Raw genomic sequence first — 25,424 nt, forward strand, 5'->3', positions numbered from 1 at the left:
GTCAAGGCCCCACTTGTGTTTATACCTATCAATAAAACTAAATATATAACTCAAAAACCAGTATCTTTTGTTTTGCTGTTGGTTCTTTGTGATTTTAGAAAGGGCTAGCATGTATTTTGGGTCTGAGGAGCTGGCTGGAAATTGCCATTGTGCCACCAGCCCAAAGTCCCTCAAATTACTCTTAAATAAAAAGTTAAGCAAGTGACTGGGGGAGATAAGGAAGAATATTCATCCTAAGAATTTCTCCTTTTTTTTAAAAGGGAAAAGAGGCAGAAGGGAGATTTGGGTATGTTTATAGATATGTGTTTAAAGTTCAAGTCTAAAAATTTTTTTAAAATTCAAAAAAATAAAGTTCAAGTCTAAGTCTGGCTCTAAATTCTTCCAGAGACACTTCTTAAAGTGTGTATTTTAACTAGATGCTGCCACCTACTGGATAATTTACAAGGGCCTTGTGCTTTCCTGGTAACAAAGAAAAAGTTATGGAGGGGAACAGGGTAACAGATTTCTGTTTTCATAAGCCTTATAGAAACATTTTACTTTAAAACTTAGAGCTATATATAGGCTTGATCAAAATAATTGTTTCGATTTTATATTTTTAATTAAGAAGGGTAGCCAAAGTTCAGTGAATAACATGGGAAAGAAATTAGTCTCAGAATGGAACAAACATAAGTAGTTTCACACCATTTTATAATATGCGACTATGTTGTAATAGGAGGAATTGGAGACTAAAATCACTGCTATGTGGTCAAATTGGACTCTTACATTTCTATTCATTTATACATACAGTGAAAATCATCTGCTAATAATACCTTTCTTAGACTGAAGATTCCAAAAGTTTCCCCTTCAGGAATGAAGTAAGAACTACGTTATGTAAAATGTAAAGAAAAAAATGTGTAATTAGCCTAATAATGTAGTCCAAAGTAAATACCTCCTTTGGTTTTTAAGATATTTAGAAATCAGATATGGGTGACTGTTAAAAATATGCCTGTGATACAAAAAACCAGCAGGAAATTTGACTAAGGAATTTGCCTTCTCTAAAAGCCCAGTCACGAAAAAAACAAAAAGAATTTACTTAAATCTGCAGAACCAGGAACACAGTAACATCGTCTCTTCCCTTGGGCACACCGGTCCAGCGTGAGCTACAGACAGCAGCAAAAATGAAAAGCAATAGACATCTGGTGCACCAAAGAGTATCTATTATTCCCATTCCTTTTCCATTGACCCTACTTCTGCATCTCATCTGCTCTGAGCACAATAAACACTGCCAATACATAATAATTGACTAAGAATTCAAAATCCAAAAATTGAAACTCTAACATGATCATGTTTAAACTGGTGATTCTCCCTGAACATAGGTTTCGAGTCCCTGGTAACTCCAGCTTTCAGTTCATGAAGCCCAACTAATTTCTACGTTAGAACATTAGTACTAATCTAACATTACTGCAAAAGTCTACAGGGCCTATAGTAGTCACGTGACTCCAAAGCTACAACAGGGAGCTCCACAGGTTTAAGCCGAATAAACATGGCATGAACTTTAAAAGGGAAGTGTAGGGGCGCCTGAGCGGTTCAGTCGTTAAGTGTCTGTCTTTGGCTAAGGTCATGATCCCAGGGTCCTGGGATCAAGCCCCACATCGGGCTCCCTGCTTCGCGGGAGGCCTGCTTCTCCCTCTCCAGCTCCCGCTGCTTGTGTTCTCTCTCTCTGTCAAGTAAATAAATAAAATCTTTAAAAAAAATAGAAGTGAGAGCGCCTGGGTGGCTCAGTTGGTTGGGCAACTGCCTTCGACTCAGGTCATGATCGTGGAGTCCCGGGATCAAGTCCCGCATTGGGCTCCCTGCTCGGCAGGGAGTCTGCTTCTCCCTCTGACCCTCCCCCCTCTCGTGCTCTCTATCTCTCTTTCTCTCTCTCTCTCAAATAAATAAATAAAATCTTAAAAAATAATAAAATAAAATAAAATAAAATAATAATAAAATAAAAAAAATAGAAGTGAAGTGTATTTGATTGTTCTGGTTTGATTTTGAAGAAAAGACAACTGAAAACAAAAGTCTTGCCCTGCAGGGCCAAAAGTTCTTTTGGTAGTGAACTCTATGCCTGACAATGTTAATGTCAAAAAGCCACCATGGATCTCCTGTTTCACAGTCCCTGCTCCAGAGTCAACCACAGGAGGTAGGTACAGCTTCTTAGAAACGCATCATCCATTAGAGAAATCAACATTTAGCCCCAGCCTCCTGAAATACAGAGGCTCAGATACTGTCATATCCAGAATTATATTCCTGACACTGTACATGTTCATTTGGAAAAACGAATGCAGTCTTAGTTCTATGAAGATACAGAATTACCGATAGACATGAAAGAAAATATAAGAATCGTACTTTTCAAGACAGATTATCTTCATACAATAGCCTTCAGACATTTAAGTTAGTAAAACAGCATTCTATAAGCTGTAAGTTTAGAGGTACTTTGCAATCTCTTTTCTTAAATAGTGGATTCCCTGCTAAACAACTCTCAAAGAGAAAAACAGCCTTGAGAAAAACACGTTATTCCAAAAAACTTTTTGAGAAAAACAATATACCTGCCCTAATAAAATGTATTACAAAGCTACAATAATAAAAACAGTGCAATACTGACATCGGTGCCGACAGAAATATTCAGGGAAGAGGATAGAAAATTTGGAAAGAGACCCAATCAGTGCATGATAAAGTGAGATTTCAAATAAGTGAGGAAATGATGGATTATCCACTAAAAGGTCCTGAGATAACTAGTGTTAATATCAAAAACAAATGGAGACTGGGGCACCTTGGTGGCTCAGTCAGTTAAGTAGCCAACTCTTGATTTCGGCTGAGGTCATGATCTCAGGGTCCTGGGACAGAGCCCTGCATCAGGCTCCACCCTCAGTGGGGAGTCTGCTTGAGATTCTCTCTCTCCCTCTCCCTCTGCCCCTGCTCATGCTCACTCTCTCTCTCTCTCTTTCTCTCTCTCAAATTTAAAAAAAAAAAAAGGGTTGCCTGGGTGGCTCAGTGGGTTAAGCGTCTGCCTTCAGCTCAGGTCATGATCCCAGGGTCCTGGGATCCAGCCCCAAGTGGGGCCCCCTGCTCAGCAGGGAGCCTGATTCTCCCTCTCCCTCTGCTTCTCACCTGCTTGTACTCTTTCACTGTCAAATAAATAAAAATTTTTAATTTAATTTAATTTAAAAAACAAATGGAGACAAGCCTTAAAAATTATTTTTTAACCAAAATATTTAACCAAAATGACAAAACCAGTTTAGTCATACAAACAAAACCTAATTTAGCTTCTTTGGCAAGGCTAACTTGACCTGGGTCATCTCTTGCTTATGTCTCTGGAAATCATAAGCAAAACCTCAAGTGTTTTCGAAAACTGATATGAAGTAAACATTGCCCCTGAGCCTCATTCCATGTTTTGGCTTTAGTGTTCCCAGTTTGCAAGCTGCCTTTTTGATGTGTGCACAATAAACTTTTACTAATTACTACTTTGGTGATTCATTGATTTTATTTCTGTTATTTATGATCTTTTGATGCTAGCTAACAAATTGGGGGAAAAAAAACCACCAAATCAACTCCCTACTTCATATATCACAACAAAATGAGTTCTAAGCAGATTAACATTTTAATTTTTTTCATAAAAAATAACTATACTAAAGGAAAACACAGGTACATTTTTTAAAAAAGATTTTATTTACTTTAGAGAGTGAGTGAGAAGACAACACAAGCCAGGGGAGGGGGAGAGGGAGAAGCAGACTCCCCGCTGAGCAGGGAGCCTAACATGGGGCTCAATCATGGGATCAAGGATCATGATCTGAGCTGAAGGCAGATGCTTAACCGACTGAGCCACTCAGGCACCCAACACAGGTACATTTTTATGTCATCTTATATTGGAAAAGACTTTTTTAAGCAGAGCAACAATGAAAAGAAATGAAATGACTGATTTAGCTAAATAAAAAAAAAATATTGGGATGCCTGGGTGGCTCAATCAGTTAAGCGTCTGCCTTTGGCTCAGGTAACGATCCCAGGGTCCTGGGATGGAGTCCTACATCTGGCTCCTTGCTCAGGGGGATGTTGCTTCTCCTTCTGCCTGCCACTCCCCCTGCTCGTGCTCTCTCTCTCTCTCTCTCTCTCTGTGTGTCTCTCTGACAAATAAATAAATAAAATCTTAAAAAAAATATTAAGTTTGGGAGAGCAAGAAATATCATAAAACTAAAAATAATAAGTTAGAAAAAAATATTTTTGGTATTTATAATAGTCAAAGAATTAGTATCCTTAATATGCAAAGTAGTCCTTCAAATCAGTAAAAAGGAGCACCTCATTTTATAAAAGAACAAGTAATTCCCAAAATGGCTAAAAGACTACATATTCAACCTCCCCAATTACCACAGAGATACAAATTGTGATTTCATTTTAAATAAGTAAAGCTTTAAAACAACTATTAAATCCACTGTTGGGGTGCCTGGGTGGCTCAGTCGGTTAAGCATCTGCCTTCAGCTCAGGTCATGATCCTTGATCCCATGACTGAGCCCCACGTTAGGCTCCCTGCTCAGTGGGGAGTCTGCTTCTCCCTCTCCCTCTGCCCCTCCCCCTGTTCATGCTCTCTCTTGCTCACTCCCTCTCAATAAAATCTTTAAAATAATAATGATAATAATAATAAATCCATTGTTATTGTGGGTATAGGAAAACAATTCTCAAATACAATACTTGAGGGGGAGTCTAAATTGGTGTAACCTTTTACTATGTCAATATGGATAAAAATCTTTAAAATGTCCAAGCCCTTTGACTAAGTGATTTCCCTTCGAAGTATCTACTGTCACAAATTCACACAAACTTGGTCACTTAAAATAAAAATGTATTCTCTCAGTTCTCGAGGCCCTTAGTCCAAAATCAAGGTTTCTGTAGGGCCACACTCCCTCCGGGGGCTCTCAGAGAGTTCATTCCTTGCCTCTTCCAGTTTCTGGTGGCCGCCAGCATTCCTTGGCCTGAGGCCACGTCACTCCAACCTCTGCCTCCTCCTTCACATGGCCTTCTCTTCTGTGTGCTTCTTCTCCCTCTGCCTCTCTCCTATGAGGATACTCATGATGGCATAGAGCCCTCCTCCATATTCCACAATTATTACTCACAACTGCAAAGACCCTTTTTCCAAATAAGGTAACATTGACAGCTTCCAGGGATTTGATGTGGATATCTCTTGGGGGGCCATTTTTTCAACCTAGTTTCCAACCTAATTTTTCAATTACCACAGAAGGTCATAACAGAATAATTACCCAAGGATGTTATTGCAGCCTTATGTTTCTGAATAAGGCCACATTCTGAGGCTCCAGGTAGACATGAATTCTGGTGGGACACTACTGAACTCACTATAGGTGAGCATCACTCCCTCTGCGGAGCCTCTCCATGTGGCTTGTGTGGCCCTTCCCATAGCATGGCAGCTTCAGCGCAGTCTGACCCTTTACAGGATTGCTGGCTCTCCCCTGAGAGAGCCTTCTAAGAAGAGAAACAGAAACTGCCAGTCCTCTTAGTGGCTAGGGCTGGAACTGGTGTAGGATTACTTCTGCTGTAATCTATCGGTCAAAGTAGGCCCAGCCCAGCCCCGCCTGAAAATACAGGAAGACATAGACTCCATCCCTCTATGAGGACTGGGATGAGCATACACAGAGGGAAGGAACTGATGGCAAACATCTTGGAAGCTAACTACCGCACAGCTCTATTCTTACTGACAGCTAAAGGTGCTCATGAGATGCAAATTAGAAAACCAATTACAAAACACCATATATATAATTTGATCTCATTTTTATTTTTAAAATATACGTGGTTATTTGCACTAAAAATGTCTCAAAAGATAAAGGGTAAGCAAAAATATTAATAATGATTATCTCTGCAAGTTAAGAATTTAGATGATTATTTTTTCTTCCTGTTTACCAATATTTTCTAATAATGATTACATATGTGTTACTTCTATAACAAAATAGAAGTAGAAAGAAAATGGTCTATGATTTTAACAGGCAAATAGCTTTTGGTGTTTTAATTAGGATATACAAATGGTAAATTTCAACAAGGCCAATCTAAATACAGATCTATCAAGGAGAAACTCAGAAAGACTCCTTTAAAAAAAAAAAAAAAGAAAATCCTTAGTCATAGAAAGGGCAACCCAGATAGGCACCCACCTTCTTGGAGAGAAACATTTGGTGTATTCCAACCCCAAATCCCTCAGGCCTGAACAGCTTCTGGGCTCTCAATGCTGGGTCCAGAAAGAAACAAACTTGAAGGAATTTCATTCATATCAAAGCTCATGCTAAACAGCTGCAGAAGTCTGAGTCAGGTTCTCGGGCTTCTACAATGTTGGACATTCACTTTGCAAAAGACAGATGGATGCGAGGATTCTCAGAGAAATCAGAGGCCCTTGCTCAGAGTCAGTCTTCACCCCGAGCAGTACTGGAGAACCACTTACGTGGCATAGGTTAAAGGATTTCCAAAGGGTCCTGCCAAATCAACTGCTTATCAACTGCTTCCCAATCCCTAAAATTTTCACCACTGTATAAGTAAGCTCAAGATTACATGACTCCATAATACCTCTGTAGATGAAGAAGGAGGAAGAGAAGATAAAGGAGGAGAAGGATGAAAAGAAGGATCAGAGATACACATAAACACAAGGTGAGAATGTAAAAACATGCACAATTAATTGGCTGGTCTCAAAAGCAAGACTAGAAGAGAACAGGAAATAAGACAAATCAGATTTTTATGAAAGGGAGTGCAGAAGCCTGAGTGGGCCCCTCCATGGAAGCATTCTAGGCAGTTAGGAGACTGTCTGCATCAACTGGGTGTCTAGAGGTATCTAAGAGGACAAGAAGTAAAGGCAAAGACACTTTCTCTTTGCCAATTTTTCACTGCCCTGCCCCCACACCCTTGAGCAGACACAAACCCTAGAAACCTCTGAAACTTATCTACACTCAGGAGAGTTCCATATAATCCTACCTAATGTAATCATTTCCCCTAAAGAACAGTTAGGCTCAAAGAAAAAGAAAAAATAGCTGAACTGGGAATCTTATTTTAATCCAAATAATCTATGACTCTGAGATAAAAACAAAGACAAATTTTACTCACCGACAGTTTCTTCTGATGCAGCAGTCAAAGCTAGGAACTTTTTTGTATTTTCCATCTCCTCATTACTTTGCAAAGTTTCACTGGTTTTTGCAGACTAATAAAAGAGAAACAAGTTTAAACATGGAAAAAGAAGGCAACTAAACTCAGTATTTTTTAAAATTCCATGGATTCCAAACTGTGTACATACAAACAAGAAGGTTCAGGTCATTTGTACTTCTTTAATTGGGAAATCTATTAGTGTTCTTGTTCCCACAAAATTCTAGCTAATAATATTCCCAAATAGAGTTGGAATATATGTCTATCATTACATAATAATTATCTTGCTTAAATCTTCTGTAGCTTCTGTTTAATATTTCTATAACTAATGAGTAACCTAAAGGTACATCATCAAATTACAGTTTCAGACATTTCAAGATTGATGCTGTATTTTATTATGGGTCCAGTTACCATTCTTTTTTTTTTTTTTTTAAGATTTTATCTATCTACTTGACAGAGAGAGACAAAGCGAGAGAAGGAACACAAGCAGGGGGAGTGGGAGAGGGAGAAGCAGGCTTCCCGCTGAGCAGGGAGCCCGATGTGGGGCTGGATCCCAGGACCCTGGGACCATGACCTGAGCCAAAGGCAGATGCCTAACGACTGAGCCACCCAGGTGCCCCTCCAGTTATCATTCTTGTTTCCAAACAAGTAAAAATTTGCTTTGAGACTCAATAAGAGTAAATGATAGACTAATTTTTTCTGCTAAAATATACACAAATCATTTCTCTAGTTTAAAGCACTGCGTTTTGTATGGTGCTTTCTTTCTAGCCCGTGGTCTGCCTGGGAATCTTGTAAAAATGTATTCTTAATTACTTCATTATTAATTCATATTATCGTCTAGGAAATTTCCTTGAAGTCAGTCAACTGATCAAGGAGGAATTTATCAAAAACAACCAATCTGTTTTTAAATACTCCTTACTTTACAAGTGCTTTCCTTTAAGAGGCAAAGTTCAAATATGAGTCAGTGCAAACATCTGGTCAACTTCCACCCCTCAATACTACAGAGAATAAAAGGTCCAAGAAGGCCAACCAATGTTAACAGAGCACTAGAAATGTACTGAGACAGAAGCAAATAGAGTCTGGTCACAGACCACAAGCACTTTATGGCTTCTCAGAGATCAGCGTATGACCGGCATATGAAACACTGAACTTTCCACTCCCTGGTCACAAAAGTTTACTCAAATAATAATGGTCATCAGAGGGTTAAATATTTGGTATATTTATGTATTTATCTCCAAACTATAAGCTTGCTGAAGAAAAAGCCGACACACGTACTCAAACATAGGTGCCACATCACTTTCTATTCCAGAGATGGAGGAACCCCAGCCTGACACTGGGAAGAGAGGTCTACTGCGCTGTCGTGGAAAACAAACATGCCAATGCAGTGCCTGAAATCTGGAATGCTGCTAAGTTACCTTGTCTGGTTCCCGAAAACTATCTCCCCCACCCACCCCCTCAATACGGACATATACACGCCACTGTCCTACTTCCACAAAATAAATCAATAAAGGCAGACCACACTGATATGACCATGCTTTTCTTACTTATCTTAAAGGAAACTGTTTCTTCCATGTTAGCATATGGTTAAACAGTTCTTACCTTAAGTTCTTCCCACAGCTTTATTCTCATGTCTAGACCTTGCTTCTTAATTTCTTTTTCTCTATATTGTCTCTTCACCAATATCTTATCAAGCCTCTTCATCTTCTGAATGGCATCTTGAAGTTGAGAATCTAATTCTTTTAATTCGAGTTCATCTATATTGTGTTGAAAGTAGGAATGAGCTTGAAGTTTAGTACAACCATAAAGTTTTGTTTTGTGTTTACTATTTGTTCTTTCATTCAACAAATGTTTATGGCTCACGAGAATAACTAGCATTGGTGTCATGTATCTTGATTTACAAAGTGCTCCCACATGTATTTTTTCATATAATTATCTAACAACCCTGTGAAATAGACATTTATCTCTGTTTCACAGTTGAAATAACTGGGTCTTTTCTTTTTTTCCCTTTTTAAAAATTTTTTAATTTAAGCACAATTGACACACAATGTTACATTAGTTTCAGGTGTACAACATAGTAATTTAAAACTCTATAACATGCTATATGTTCACCAAAAGTATAGCTGCCATCTGTCACCATGTAATGCTATTATAATACCACTGACTGAAAAAAAAATAAAACAATACCATTGACTGTAATCCCAAAGCTGTGCCCTTTATTCCCATGACTTATTAATCCCATAACTGGAAGCCTATATTTCCCACTCCCCTTCACCCATTTTGCCCATCCCCCATACCCTTTTCTTTCTGACAACTATCACTTTTTTCTCTTTATTTATAGGTCTGATTCTGCTTTTTTGTTTATTCATTTTTGTTTTTTAGATTCCACATATAAGTAAAATCATATGGTATTTGTCTTTCTCAGCCTGACTTATTTCAATTAGCATAATACCTTTTAGGTCCATCCATATTGTCACAAATGACAAAATTTCATCTTATTATGGCTGCCTAATATTCCATTGTGTGTGTGTGTGTGTGTGTGTGTGTGTGTGAATATATACACATTTTCTTTAACCATTTATCTATTAATGGACACTTGAGTTGCTTCCATATCTCGGCTACAAAAGATGATAATCTGTCAATGAACATAAATGCTCATATACTAAAGTCTCAGCCACTTCAGGTTAGATCATTAGAAATGGCATATTCTGCTAAGAAAGACCAAATTTTGCAACTTTTTAAAATCCAGAGAGTGCAGTGTGTTTCTCTATAATGTATATCACTTTCTCTTTAAGAAAAAGGAGATACTTCCAGAAGGGAATTAGCTTATCCAAAAAGAATACTGATCTTATTAATAAGGAGGCTCTGCAAACCTTATTGCTTATTTATTTCAAATGCAACAGCCTTTAGTTCTAGTTCCTCACTGCCAATCCTAGCACTCTCAGCCTCCATATACATAGGTGGTCTATATGGCAGGAACTCATGCATGAAGGAACTCAGGCAGTTCTGAAACAGTATAAACAAGTACAGCATAAACTGGGCCAACAGCAGGGTGCCTGGGGTGGTTCAGTGGGTTGGACGTCTGAGACTTGATTTTGACTAGGGGTCATGATCTCAGGATCATGAGATCGAATCTGGGAGCTGGGCTCCACACTCAGCATGGAGTCTGCTTGTCCCTCTCCCTCTGCTGCTCCCCCACTTGCTCCCACACATGCTCTCTCACTCTCTCTCTCAAATAAATAAAATCAATGAAATCTTTAAACTGGGCCAACAGCTAATCTCAACTATAATGCCTCATCTTCTGATAACTGTGATCCTGAGGCACCTGGCCCAACTTTGAGAGCTAACCTCATCCCAGACATACTCTAAGTCAGCAGTTCTCAAAGGTTATGACCTCAGCTTCCCTTTATAGCCTTAAAAATTATTGAGAACCCAAAGTCGCTTTTGTTTATGTTACATCTATTGATAATTACCATTTTAGAAATCAAAACTTTTTAGAAAATATTTTAGAATATATTTATTCATTTAAAAATGATGTTATTAGAAATTACATATTAACATAAATATAACATTTTTATGATAAATAACTATATACTCTAAAAAATTATTAAGAAGAATGGCATTGTTTTAAATTTTTAATATCTAGCCTGATAGAAGACATCTAGATTCTCAAATCTGCTTGTACAATCTATTGCAATCTCTTGTTTCACTTAGAGTATATGAAGAAAATTTGGCCTCATAAAGACATACACTTGGAAAAGGGGGGAGAAATGTAATAACTTTCTCAGATAACTGTGGATACTCTTCTTTGATACTACATCAAAACTCAACAAGGGGTAGTTTTTTAAAGAGTAGTTGTAATGCGAAATCTGTAACCATATCAGCGAGCTTTTTGTATTTGTTCTATTAAAATCCATGCATCTATCTTTCACACTGAATGGATCTTTTACCCTGCATTGGTCATTTGGAAAATAGTGGTTCATTGAATTATGCAGACCTTCAAAATGTTAACACATTTAATATTTAATATTTTTAAAAATCTCATTGGTTAGTACTGTCATCAAATTTTATCAGATAAGTCTAAGTATTGGAATGGCATACACAAGTTTTCCAAATTTCTAGTTTTCACTTGAAAGCCCAAATTTTATCATTGACAAAAGATACTATCAATTATTTTCCTTGAAGTAAAAGGCTCATTTCACCTTAAAAAAAAATGGCTGCCAACTACCCAAGTCTGAACGATAATAGTTTGTCTGTGAGTCATTCTTTCGCATAAGAATGGTGTTCCATTAAAAAGTGGCCAGTTCAGTTCTCAACTTAAACTATCATACAAGTACTCCTCAACACCAATTTCACATTTTGGTTGACAGCAGAATTGCTTCATATACCTCCCATTTTACCTCCCAGGCAATTATAAAGATGTATATTCGAAAATCAAGATTTAATGCAATTAATAATTTTTACTGCTCCATCAAAGATGTTCTTGAATGACATTGGCTACTTCTTTCTTCTGCCAGTGCCTGGTCATGAAGAACACAGTGACTACTAGTACAATGTGATACATTGCCTTTATTCACGTGAAAGCCCTGGCAATTTTACTCACTATTGCTTCTGTACCATCATTGCAAATGTCCATTCAGTGGGCAAAAAGGCAAATAGCATTATTTCAGTATTATAATGAATTGTATTATTAATATATCAGTATTATGATGAAAGTAGTTTTTTATTTTGCAGAATTCCTATAAGCGTCTCAGCAATCCCCCAGGGCTCTGCAGACCACATTTTGAGAAATGCTGTTCTAATTCACTCTGACCAGTATTAATTTAATAACCAGGGGAAAAAAGGAGTCGTTTAAAATCCAAAAGTTATTAAGATCAAATGGGAGGGGTGCCTTGGTGGCTCAGTCATTAGGCATCTGCCTTCAGCTCAGGTCATGATCCCAGAATCCTGGGATCGAACCCCGCATTGGGCTCCCTGCTCGGCGGGAAGCCTGCTTCTCCCTCTCTCACTCCCCCTGCTTGTGTTCCCTCTCTAGCTGTCTCTCTCCCAGTCAAATAAATAAAAATTAAAAAAAAAAATCTTAAAAAAAAAAGATCAAATGGGATTATCCCTAAGAAGGCATTTATAAATTACAGAGTACGTTTTATTGCACAATTTAGTCATCAAAAAGATCGATAAATCATGTCATAAAATGCAGCAATATTTCCTATTGATTAACATAAAATGACCACAATAACAATTTTATTAAATGACAAATTTCACATATTGTAAATAAAAACCGGTGCTTACAAAGGTATGCCTCTTAACTATTATTTCTACATAGCAGATAAAAAACACATGTAACTCTAATATTTGAACTATAATATCTATCATTGTCATTAACCAATCACCTAGTGATTATCCTACCTGAACATTCAGGGATTGTCTGATGCTGAATGAAGTTCAGATCTCCATCTGATCCATCCTCCACCAATTTTGGTTTCTCAGAGTCCTCTTCCCCTTTATCATCAACACTGTTTCTACTTTCCTCGGCATTACTGCTGTCTGAGTGGTTCTCTTTGCCAGAGTTCAACTTGATTGCAGTATCAACCTAAATTATTTCCAAAGAAATAGTTTTCATAAATAATATATTCTTTTTTTTTTTAAGATTTTATTTATTCATTCGAGACACAGAGATAGAGAGAGAGCACGAGCAGGGGGAGAAGCAGGCTCCCCGATGAGCAGGGAGCCAGACGTGGGGCTCGATCCCAGCACCCCGGGATCATGACCAGAGCCAAAGGCAGACACTTAACCATCTGAGCCACCCAAGCACCCCAATAATATATTCTTTAAAACTTTACATTTCTAGACTAGTTGAACACTAGTGTATGTGTGTCCTCACATACTTATATTAGTGTTCAACTAGTCTAGAAATAGAACACTTTTTAATTAAATATAATTTAACTACACAACTAAATTTACTAACATTTGCACCAAAGAGATATGCTCTATTCTCCAGCAATTTCCAGCACTAGGGAGAAGGGTCAGGAATCAGTCGCAAAAGGAACCATTCTCTGCCAGCTCTGGAGATGAGGCATGATGGTGCCTGCTCCCTGAGCTTACACTCGGACGGAGAGTCAGAGGTCTAGAGCTATGCTGTCCCATTCGAGGGCCACTAGCCTCGTGTGGCTATCGAAGAGTTGAAAAGCCAAGAGCCTGAATAGAGATGTGTTTCTAAGGAGATTCTTCAAGTCAGAACCCTGTGCTTTGGTGATTATTTTTATGTTATTCACAGTTTTTCTATTTCATTTTGGTTTCTCTTTCTATTTTAGCAAGGCTCATTTTGAAAACACCAGCTGGGGGCAGCTGTGTTTTCCTGAGAGAACAAGAAAAGACACCCATGGCTGCGTCAGGAAAAGAAACAGGGATCATAGTGCCCTGACAGCTGCGAGTGGCAGTGAGAGTCACAGTGGAAGTGAATACGGCCCAAGAGAGAGGCAAAACCTCAGAGAGAGAGTCAACCGCTTCTGGGAGGAACACCTTTCCCCTCCCAACGGAGGAATCCAGCCTTTAGAGGGTTTTCTGTTCTCTCTGCACCTACGTGGTCAACTCTCAGCCACGGTAATCTGTGCCCCCTTGTGAATCTCCAGGGCAGAAGGGGCTGGTGTGGAGAATTAAGCTCCAGGGACACAGGGCTGCACACGAGCATCTCTGTTCACCTGGACTAGGACATAAGCCCCAGCAGAACTGAGTCAGTGGGATAATCCTCAGAGCCAACATTTCCTGAGGAATTAATACTGGGCAGGCCTGTGCTAAATACTTTACACACTCTGCCTCATTCACTGCTCACAGTGACGCTATGCTATAGGCAGGTACTATCCTGATTTAACAAAGAAGAAAACAGCCAGTATAGAATGAAACCAGTGGAGGCCTAACCTATAAACAAGCAAAACAATGCCTTCTCTGTGTAATCTTGGAGGTGTTAAAGAGGATCCCCTGTTCAAAAACACACTTCTGTGAAAGGCCGGGTTAAAGCCTTCAATGCCATAATACCCAGTAAATCCTTTAGGCTATATAGTTCTGTGAAAATGCTGAAATTGCTGGCAGAGATCACATGAGCCCTGTCAGTTATTTATATCTTGGCATAAAGGAATTTGGCCGACCTTCCCCCGAGAATGGTTTTTATATAGGGGAATACAGAATATATGAAACATAACTAGATATTAGCAATATACTTGGATAATAACACACTTCAGGACACAAAAAGACCTTTCATATATATCATTCCATATGATCCTCTTAGAATGAGCAGGAAGCAATGAAGCAAAAAGATGAAACTGGAGAACAAAAGGCAAACTTTGCCCATTTTATAATTTTACCCATAGCTCCCCACTCCATTAGCACCAACCATCTTTAGTTTATTTGGAAATAAACTAAAAAGAGCTTCCAGAAATTAAAAATATATCATTAACTTTAAAAATTCGATGGAGCGGCGCATCGTGGCTCAGTCGTTAAGTGTCTGCCTTCGGCTCAGGTCATGATCCCAGGGTCCTGGGATCGAGCCCCACATCAGGTTCCCTGCTAAGTAGGGAGCCTGCTTCTCCCTCTCCCACTCCACCTGCTTGTGTTCCCTCTCTCACTATGTCTCTGTCAAATAAATAAATAAAATCTTTAAAAATAAATAAATAAATAATAAAAATTCGATGGCTTAGGGATGCCTGGGGGGTTCAGATGGTTGGGCATTTGCCTTCGATTCAGGTCATGATCCCAGGGTCCTGGGATCAAACCCTGCATTGGACTTTCTGCTCATCGGGGAGCCTCCTTCTCCCTCTGCCTACCACTCCCCCTGCTTGCATTCTCTATGTATATCAAATAAATAAATAAAATCTTTAAAAAAATAAAAAATAAAAAAACAAAGATAAAAATTCAATGGATTAAAGAATGGATTTGACATTGTGTAAGAAAGAATTCAAGAATTTAAAAATATGTGTTAAAAATTCCCCAGGATGAAGCACAGAGAAAGAAATGAATAGAAAATATTAAAAAGAAGATAAGAGACATAAAGTATAGAAGAGAAAATTTCAACAGACATTTAATATGACTTTCAGGATGACGCAAGGGAAAAAAAGAAGGCAATATTAGAAACATCTGAAAAACAATGGCTGAGAATTTTTCTTTTCTTTTTTTTTTTAAGATTTTATTTCTTTATTTGACAGCGAGAGAGGCAGCGAGAGAGGGAACACAAGCAGGGGGAGTGGGAGAGGGAGAAGCAGGCTTCCTGCTGAGCAGGGAGCCCAATGCGGGGCTCGATCCCAGGACCCTGGGATCATGACCTGAGCCGAAGGCAGATGCTTAACAACTGAGCCACCCAGGCGCCCCAAGAATAACTTTTTAAAAAAAAAAACAACTGGGCGGCTGGGTGGCTCAGTTGGTTGAGCGACTGCCTTCAGCTCAGGTCATGATCCTGGAGTCCCGGGATCGAGTCCCACATCAGGCTCCCTGCTCGGTGGGGAGTCTGCTTATCCCTCTGACCCTCTTCCCTCTCGTGCTCTCTATCTCTCATTCTCTCTCAAATAAATAAATAAAATCTTTAAAAAAAATAAAAAAATAATAAATTAAAAAAAAAACAACTAACACTATCAACTGCTGGTGAGAATGCAGAGCACCTGGAACTCTCATATTTCTCATGGGAACAGAAAACAGTTTTGCAGTTTCTTTTAGTTAAACATACACTTACCATACAATCCAGCAATCCAACTCCTAGGTATTTACCCAAGAAAAATAAAAAACTACTTCCCCCCAAAAAATCAGTATACAAATATTAATAGCAGCTTTCTTCATAATCACCAAAACTTACAACCAATCCAAATGTTCCTTAACATGTGAATGGATAAAGATCAGAGCAGAAATCAATGAAATAGAAACCAAAAGAACAGTAGAACAGATCAACGAAACTAGGAGCTGGTTCTTTGAAAGAATTAACAAGATTGATAAACCCCTGGCCAGACTGATCAAAAAGAAAAGAGAAATGACCCAAATCAACAAAATCATGAATGAAAGAGATCACAACCAACACCAAAGAAATACAAACAATTATAAGAACATATTATGAGCAACTCTATGCCAGCAAATTAGATAACCTGGAAGAAATGGATGCATTCCTGGAGATGTATCAACTACCAAAATTGAACCAGGAAGAAATAGAAATCCTGAACAGACCTATAACCACTAAGGAAATTGAAGCAGTCATCAAAAATCTCCCAACAAGAGCCCAGGGCCAGATGGCTTCCCAGGGGAATTCTATCAGACATTTTAAGAAGAATTAATACCTATTCTCCTGAAACTGTTCCAAAAAATAGAAACGGAAGGGAAACTTCCAAACTCATTTTATGAGGCCACCATTACCTTGATCCCAAAACCAGACAAAGACCCCATCAAAAAGGAGAATTACAGACCAATATCCTTGATGAACATGGATGCAAAAATTCTCACCAAAATACTAGCCAATAGGATCCAAGAGTACATTAAAAGGATTATTCACCACGGCCAAGTGGGATTCATCCCTGGGCTGCAAGGCTGGTTCAACATCTGCAAATCAATCAACGTGATACAATACATTAACAAAAGAAAGAACAAGAATCATATGATCCTCCAATAGATGCAGAAAAAGCATTTGACAAAGTACAGCATCCTTTCTTGATCAAAACTCTTCAGAGTATAGGGATACAGGGTACATACCTCAATATCATAAAAGCCATCTACGAAAAACCTACAGCGAATATCATTCTCAATGGGGAAAAGCTGAGAGCTTTTCCCCTAAGGTCAGGAACGTGGTAGGGATGTCCACTCTCACCACTGCTATTCAACATAGTATTAGAAGTCCTAGCCACAGCAATCAGACAACAAAAGGAAATCAAAGGCATCCAAATCGGCAAAGAGGAAGTCAAACTCTCACTCTTTGCAGATGATATGATACTGTATGTGGAAAACCCAAAACACTCCACCCCAAAACTGCTAGAACTCATCCAGGAATTCAGTAAAGTAGCAGGATATAAAATCAATGCACAGAAATCAGTGGCATTCCTATACACCAACAACAAGACAGAAGAGAGACAAATCAAGGAGTCGATCCCATTCACAATTGCACCCAAAACCATAAGATACCTAGGAATAAATTTAACCAAAGAGGCAAAGGATCTGTACTCAGAAAACTATAAAATACTCATGAAAGAAATTGAAGAAGACACAAAGAAATGGAAAAACGTTCCATGCTCATGGATTGGGAGAACCAACATTGTGAAGATGTCAATGCTACCTAGAGCAATCTACACATTCAATGCAATCCCCATCAAAATACCATCCACTTTTTTCAAAGAAATGGAACAAATAATCCTAAAGTTTGTATGGAACCAGAAGAGACCCCGAATAGCCAGAGGAATGTTGAAAAAGAAAAGCAAAGCTGGCAGCATCACAATTCCGGACTTCCAGCTCTATTACAAAGCTGTCATCATCAAGACAGTATGGTACTGGCACAAAAACAGACACATAGATCAATGGAACAGAATAGAGAGCCCAGAAATGGACGCTCAACTCTATGGTCAACTCATCTTTGACAAAGCAGGAAAGAATGTCCAGTGGAAAAAAGACAGTCTCTTCAACAAACGGTGTTGGGAAAATTGGACAGCCACATGCAGAAGAATGACACTGGACCATTTCCTTACACCACACACAAAAATAGACTCCAAATGGTTGAAAGACCTAAACGTGAGACAGGAGTCCATCAAAATCCTAAAGGAGAACACAGGCAGCAACCTCTTCGACCTCAGCCACAGCAACTTCTTCCTAGGAACATCGCCAAAGGCAAGGGAAGCCAGGGCAAAAATGAACTATTGGGATTTCATCAAGATAAAAAGCTTTTGCACAGCAAAAGAAACAGTCCACAAAACCAAAAGACAACCGACAGAATGGGAGAAAATATTTGCAAATGACATATCAGATAAAGGGCTAGTATCCAAAATCTATAAAGAACTTATCAAACTCAACACCCAAAGAACAAATAATCCAATCAAGAAATGGGCAGAAGACATGAACAGACATTTTTCCAAAGAAGACATCCAAATGGCCAACAGACACATGAAAAAGTGCTCTCAACATCGCTCGGCATCAGGGAAATCCAAATCAAAACCTCAATGAGATACCACCTCACACCCATCAGAATGGCTAAAATTAACAAGTCAGGAAACGACAGATGTTGGCGGGGATGTGGTGAAAGGGGAACCCTCCTACACTGTTGGTGGGAATGCAAGCTGGTGCAACCACTCTGGAAAACAGTATGGAGGTTCCTCAAAAAGTTGAAAATAGAGCTACCATACGATCCAGCAATTGCACTACTGGGTATTTACCACAAAGATACAAATGTAGGGATCCAAAGGGGTAGGAACACCCCAATGTTTATAGCAGCAATGTCCACAATAGCCAAACTGTGGAAAGAGCCAAGATGTCCATCGACAGATGAATGGATAAAGAAGAAATGGTATATATACACAATGGAATATTATGCAGCCATCAAAAGGAATGAGATCTTGCCATTTGCAACGACGTGGATGGAACTGGAGGGTGTTATGCTGAGTGAAATAAGTCAATCAGAGAAAGACATGTATCGTATGACCTCCCTGATATGAGGAATTCTTAATCTCAGGAAACAAACTGAAGGTTGCTGGAGTGGTGGGGGGTGGGAGGGATTGGGTGGCTGGGTGATAGACATTGGGGAGGGTATGTGCTATGGTGAGCACTGTGAATTGTACAAGACTGATGAATCACGGATCTGTACTTCTGAAACAAATAATGCAATATATGTTAAGAAAAAAAGAAGAAGAAGAAGATAGCAGGAGGGGAAGAATGAAGGGGAGTAAGTCGGAGGGGGAAACGAACCATTAGAGACGATGGACTCTGAAAAACAAACTGAGGGTTCTAGAGGGGAGGAGGGTGGGGGGATGGGTTAGCCTGGTGATGGGTATTAAAGAGGGCACATTCTGCGTGGAGCACTGAGTGTTATGCACAAACAATGAATCATGGAACACTACATCAAAAACTAATGATGTAATGTATGGTGATTAACATATCAATAAAAAATTATTAAAAAAACATGTGAATGGATAAACAAACTGTGGTACACCCACACAATGGAACACTACTCATCAGTAAAAAAGAGTGAACTATTGATATGTATAACAATACAGGAGTCTCAAATGCATTGTGCCAACAGGCAAATCCAGACTCAAAAGCTACATACTTTTTAATTCCATTCATATGACTTTCTGGAAAAAGAAAAACAACAGGTAGAGAATAGATCAGGAGTTTCCAAGATTAAGAGTAGGGGAGATTGAAATAGCCAAACTATGGAAAGAGCCCAGATGCCCATCAACAGATGAATGGATAAAGAACGGGTGATATATAGATACATACATACATACATACATACGTACGTACGTACGTACGTACATACACACACACAATGGAATATTATGCAGCCATCAAAAAATGAAATCTTACCATTTGCCACAACGTGGATGGAACTAGAGGATATTATGCTAAGCAAAGTACGTCAATCAGAGAAAGACAATTATCATATGATTTCACTCATATGTGGAATTTAAGAAACAAAACACAGGCTCATAGGGGAAGAGAGAGAAAAATAAAGTAAGATGAAATCAGAGAGGGAGACAAACAATAAGAGACTTAATCATAGGAAACAAACTGAGGGTTGCTGCGGAGGAGGTCGGTCGGGGAATGGGGTAACAGGGTGATGGGCATTAAGGAGGACATGTGATGTAATGAGCATTGGGTGTTACATGCAACTGATGTCTCACTGAACTGTACCTCTGAAATTAATAATACACTATGTATAATAAGTAACACTATGTGTTTATTGAATTTAAATTAAAAAAAAGAATAGGAGAGATTGAGTAAGGACAAAGGGGTAGCATGAAGAAATTTTTGAGGGGTGATAGAACTGTCCTATATCTTTATTGTGATGGTATCACTCTACATATTTCCCAAACTCAGAACTGTGGAGTAAAAAGAGTAAATTTTGGGGTGCCTGGGTGGCTCAGTTGGTTAAGCATCTGACTTTGGCTCAGGGCATGATGTCAGGGTCCTGGGCTCAAGCCCCACATTGGGCTCCTCACTCAGCGGAGAGTCTGCTTGTCCCTCTGCTCCTCACCCCACTCATGCTCGTTCTCTCTCAAATAAATAAATAAAATCTTTTTTTAAAACAGATAAATAAAGAATAAAAATAATTTTACAGTATGTATATTTTTAAATTAGAAACAAGTCAATGAGGCGCCTTAACAACAATATGCATACTTTTTAAATGGATTATATTGCTGTTGCATTTAAAACAGACTATGATGGGCGTCTGGGTGGCTCAGTTGGTTAAGCAACTGCCTTCGGCTCAGGTCATGATCCCGGAGTCCTGGGATCGAGTCCCTCATCGGGCTCCCTGGTCGGCAGGGAGTCTGCTTCTCCCTCTGACCCTCCCCCCTCTCATGCTCTCTCTCTCTTTCTCTCTCTCAAATAAATAAATAAAATCTTTTTTAAAAAAAAGAAACCATATTTAAAAAAAAAAAAGAAACAAGTCAATGAGGGCAAGCCTCTTGGGTCCCCTCCCTCTTTGGGAGCTCTGTACTATCGCTTAATAAATGTTGCTTTGCTGCCCACCAAAAAAAAGAAAAAAGAAACAAGTCAATGAGATACAATGTTAATAAATAAGATTTAATATCATAAAGTTAGAAATTCTCTCCAAAGTAATCTATAAATTCAAAGCAATTTCAGTCAAAACCCCAAGAGCAATTCTCACAAGACTTGAAAAACCAATCTAAAATACAAAAAGAACAAAAAGCCAAGAAGAGCGAAGACGGTTCTAGAAAAAGAATAAGATGGGGAGATCCATCCTACCGGATAACAAAAATTATTACACAACTAACAAGAGTTAACACACAGTAATGATGCAGGATTAGATGAAACAAAACAAAGAGCTGAGCTAGACCTGGGATTTTAACAAGCCACTTAATAGTTCTTGGTGCATGTTAGAATGATCAGATACATCTGCACAAGATTTAGCCGGCAGACATGAAGTAGAAGCCATCTTCCCAAGCTCGTGATAGGACATTGGCAAGAAATACCAAAGGTAGTCATCTCTGTATGTCTAGTGACCAGTTTTGTAGTTCTGAGGGACTGGTAGCAGTGTAGAAGGCAGCTTTTTTATTTCAGTCATGGAGATGTAACCTACGAACCAACAATCCAAGGGAAGTCCCCTCCCATGATTTCCTTTCCCGCTGGCCTTCCACTGATTTTGAGAAACTGAACTTCTGGTATTCAATCCCTGTCTGCTGGAAATGCCCAGAGTGCTTTCTATTTCCTGCACTAAATCACAACAAACACTCTAAACATAGAGTCTAGTCCAGAAATCAAAAGAATAAATGAGTATGGATTCATAAGCTTGAAAAGATTTTTTTCACCATAAGGTTTCAAATTTTTGTTTGCCACAAGCTTAAAACAAATAGTCCCATACAGCTGATGAAAAACCTGATTTCTGGGGCACCTGGATGGCACAGCTGGTTAAGCATGTGACTCTTGGTTTCAGCTCAGGGTCGTGAGATCGAGCCCAGCATCTGGCTCCTACACTGAGCAGGGAGTCTGCTTGAGATTCCCTCTCCTTCATCCTCTGCCCCTCCTGCTAGTGCGCTCTCTCTCTCTCTCTCTCTCAAATAAATAAATTAATATTTTTTAAAACAACTGATTCCTTAAAAAACATCAAGTTTAGATAATTTAGGAAAAGAAATAGAGACTACTAAAGAAAAGAAAAGGAAGTCAGGCCAGCTAAGGTACCTACTAAATATGTACTACATGGTCTTTGACCCAAACTTTATTTTTAAAATTACTGAACCTTTTTCATATTAAGAGTCAGTGGGGGCACCTGGGTGGCTCAGTTGGTTGAGCGACTGCCTTCGGCTTGGGTCATGATCCTGGAGTCCCGGGATCGAGTCCCGCGTCGGGCTCCCTGCTCAGCGGGGAGTCTGCTTCTCCCTCTGACCCTGCCCCCTCTCATGCTCTCTATCTCTATCTCATTCTCTCTCTCAAATAAATAAATAAAATCTTTAAAAAAAAAAAAAGAGTCAATGGCGGCATAGTAGATATTAGAATACAAAGATTTTTTTATGAAAAAGAAAAGTTTACAAATGAGCATTAGCAAAGTACAACTGTGAGCAAATAAGCCATACTCCAAAAACAAAAACAAAAACAAAAGAGGGAGGGAGAGAAGGAGGTAAAGAAGGACACAGAATTTTCACATTAAATGATCTAAAGTAAAATCCAAGAAGAAATCTATGAGTGCTCCCAGAACATATCCTCTAAAGAGGATCCTTTAAGTGGGATGTTAACAACAGCTTTGGTTTACCAAGTGCTAGAGTTCAGGAGAAGGACCTGAAGTCATTTCTAAACAGCAAAAGTACCTTGAAGGATGCTGGTTCCGGTGAGAGCACCTCCAAAGAAGTACTTGGACCTATGCTCCCGGGACGTGTTCTTGAATTCGAGGCTGGTTTTGAAATTCCATCTAAGGTTCCCTTTATAATATCCATTGATATCCTGAAACAAACAAGAAATTAAAGCAAGTTATGACCTGTATACTTACATGTGTCATTAGAGTTAATGCGCAATTAACCCAGAATCTTTGTTAAATAAGGATTATATTGCCACCAAAGTCACACCACCCTAATTTCACCAAAAGACGTCTGTGTCCAGGGATTTTATGTACTACAGGTGGAAAACATTCTGACCAGGATGTTAAGATTCGGAAAGTGGTTAAAAAAGAATGCAGAGTGACTGCTATCTCAGGGGCTTCCTGCGCCTCCAAAAGAAACATTTACTGTGTCCTTGGCCATGGAGCACCAAGCCTCTCAACCCAGATTCACTGCATTGTAATGATGTGTAAGGCCTCCCCTTTCTCCGGGTTTTGCCTTCCTTATTCTATCTAGCACTTCTATTCTAGCTCAGCTTTCAGCTCTGACTTCTCCTCTCCTCCTCGGTACCACATTTTCATGGAGTACCCATCTCCTGGTCACCACTCTTTTTCTATCAATCCCCCACTTTTAAAACCCATGATTCTACTTCACCCTCAGAAACAAGAGAACAAGGGGCGCCTGGGTGGCTCAGTCGGTTAAGCGTCTGCCTTCGGCTCAGGTCATGATCTCGGGGTTCTGAGATCGAGCCCCGCATCGGGCTTCCTGTTCAGTGGGGAGTCTGCTTCTCCCTCTCCCTCTGCTGCTCCCCCTGCTTGTGCTCTCTGTCAAATAAATAAATAAAATCTTAAAAAAAAAAAAAGAAAGAAAGAAAGAAACAAGAAAACAAAACCTACTTTCTCTGCTAGAGGACACACCCTTACTATCTGGCCCCAAATTGCCAATTTCTATTTTTCATGTGACACCATCCACAGGCCTGTCACCCCTCTGGCTCCCTATTCCCAGTGCTGTTTTCTGAAGCAAGGATTATTAGGCAGGATGGTTTAAACTAGTGGGAGAACTTGGGCACTGCAGGCACCTTGATCCTTCCAAACTGTGCCCTTGATCAGGACCATTCCAGATCTGCTCAGTAATGGCGGGGTATCATGCATGCTGAGAAAAATGGAAGAAATAGGGAGAATTCCAGATTTTGCCTTCTCATACTTAGCTTTACATGTAAATGGATCTTCCAACAATCCTTCCCTAAATTTCATAATTTCCCTAAATTTCTACCAATTATGAATTAAACCATTTGTCTCATAACAGAAAGAGGAAAAACAATTGCCTCTGGCCCCAGTGAGTGTAAACAATGTCCTTCTTTTACCCTACAAAATGACTCATCTTTCTTTCTTTTTTTGAAAGCAGAGGCAGAGTCCAAGGAAGTTTTGGATACAGGAGGAAGCACAAACATCCCTCCAAGGCACACAGAGGGATAATAAGATTTGGCCTCCACCCATTCAGTGTGCCAAAGCTGATGCTTAAGGGACCAGTAGGTCAACTCTTTCCATCTTAGCAAATGAAAAAGGCATTGATCTCAACATTATTCAAACTCTGCAAAAGCATTCGGGCTCACTCAGGAAGGCACTGACATTATTATTGTGGGATGACGGATCACTGCGGCCCATCACGTCACAATCAAAAAGCATAAGTCACCAAAAGGCCAAAAGTCTTGTAAATGCCGTGAGCAGCCTGTCAAGGGAGACTTATAGCTTACAGAGGGAGCAATGAGATGGAAGCATTTGCAGAGCCGGTATAATACTTGTCAGTAAAGGGAGAAGAAGCACAGAGAACCATCAATGACATGGATTATCTAAAAGGCTCCAGAAATCTTTCAGTTTGCTTTAGAAATAGGTCTCTTCTATTACATTTGTTCCTGAAAATAATAAATTAAATAAAATACAGTTCCCAGGCTGGGTGGGGATATAACCGACAATCTTATGATTTTGCCTATGTAGAAAAAAGTAATAGATAAGGGGCATTGAATTAGGATCTTACAGATGTATTTTCAATGTTTAAGAAAAAATCTCAATAGCCACATAGAAATTCCACAAGAAAAATAAAGCATGGTCAAAGAAAGTAATCAAATGATAATTAAATACTTATAATGACAGAAGCACTAAATGATTTAACCAAATACTGTGCCTTACCTGTATTGAGTGTATCTGGGCAGGAGTTGGTAAAAGGAGAGGTAGTATAAAATATCTAATCTGTCTTAATAGGAAATCAAAGAGAATGCCCAAAAACTGATAAAGCCAAAAAATAAGCATTGTATTTACGAGTTCAGGATGGTTGCCTCTGGAGAGTGAGACTAGGAATTGCTTCTCTTTTCTTCTATTGTGAATGTTATAGCAGAGTGTGACATTTTTTATTATACTACTTTAATAAAAGTAAAAACTAATTTTTAAAATAATAAATAAATGTAAAATAAGAAATCTCCAAGGACTGAAAGGAAATATAAAGATAATTTACGTAGTAAGTGAATGACTTACTAAAGATAACACCAAGAGCATAAATCAAAAAGGAAGAGACTAACAGATTTGATCACATAACATTTAATGCTCTTGAATGTCAAAAAACAAACAAACACAAAGAACTCTAAATTAAACTAAAAGGTACCTGAGAATCTAGGGGAAATATATGCAACACAAAAGGTTATATGATACACAAAAGGTTAATGAATTTACATATTTAAGGAAATCTTACCAATCTATAAGAAAAGAAACATTCCAATAGAAAACTGGCTAAGGGCAT

At 38.9% G+C, this 25,424-nt stretch overlaps 1 protein-coding gene across 2 annotated transcripts in view; it reads right to left on the minus strand.

Annotated features, from left to right (window-relative positions):
- The window catches only part of FSIP1 (fibrous sheath interacting protein 1), a 186,395-nt gene extending 163,641 nt beyond the window's left edge, over positions 1–22,754 (minus strand). For both annotated transcript variants that reach the window (XM_028119580.1, XM_088025100.1), the window contains exons 1-4: positions 22,629–22,754; positions 12,544–12,727; positions 8,740–8,894; positions 7,105–7,198 (exon numbers count right to left, since the gene is read on the minus strand). In XM_028119580.1, coding sequence (XP_027975381.1) covers positions 7,105–7,198; positions 8,740–8,894; positions 12,544–12,727; positions 22,629–22,754 — 559 coding nt within the window. The remainder of the gene's footprint in view (positions 1–7,104; positions 7,199–8,739; positions 8,895–12,543; positions 12,728–22,628) is intronic.
- Positions 22,755–25,424: the final 2,670 nt, after the last annotated feature.

Source organism: Eumetopias jubatus, unplaced genomic scaffold (genome assembly GCF_037043125.1).
Source record: "Eumetopias jubatus isolate StellerSeaLion01/CBP00866 unplaced genomic scaffold, mEumJub1_p1.0 scaffold_7, whole genome shotgun sequence".
Taxonomy (NCBI): Eukaryota; Metazoa; Chordata; class Mammalia; order Carnivora; family Otariidae; genus Eumetopias; species Eumetopias jubatus.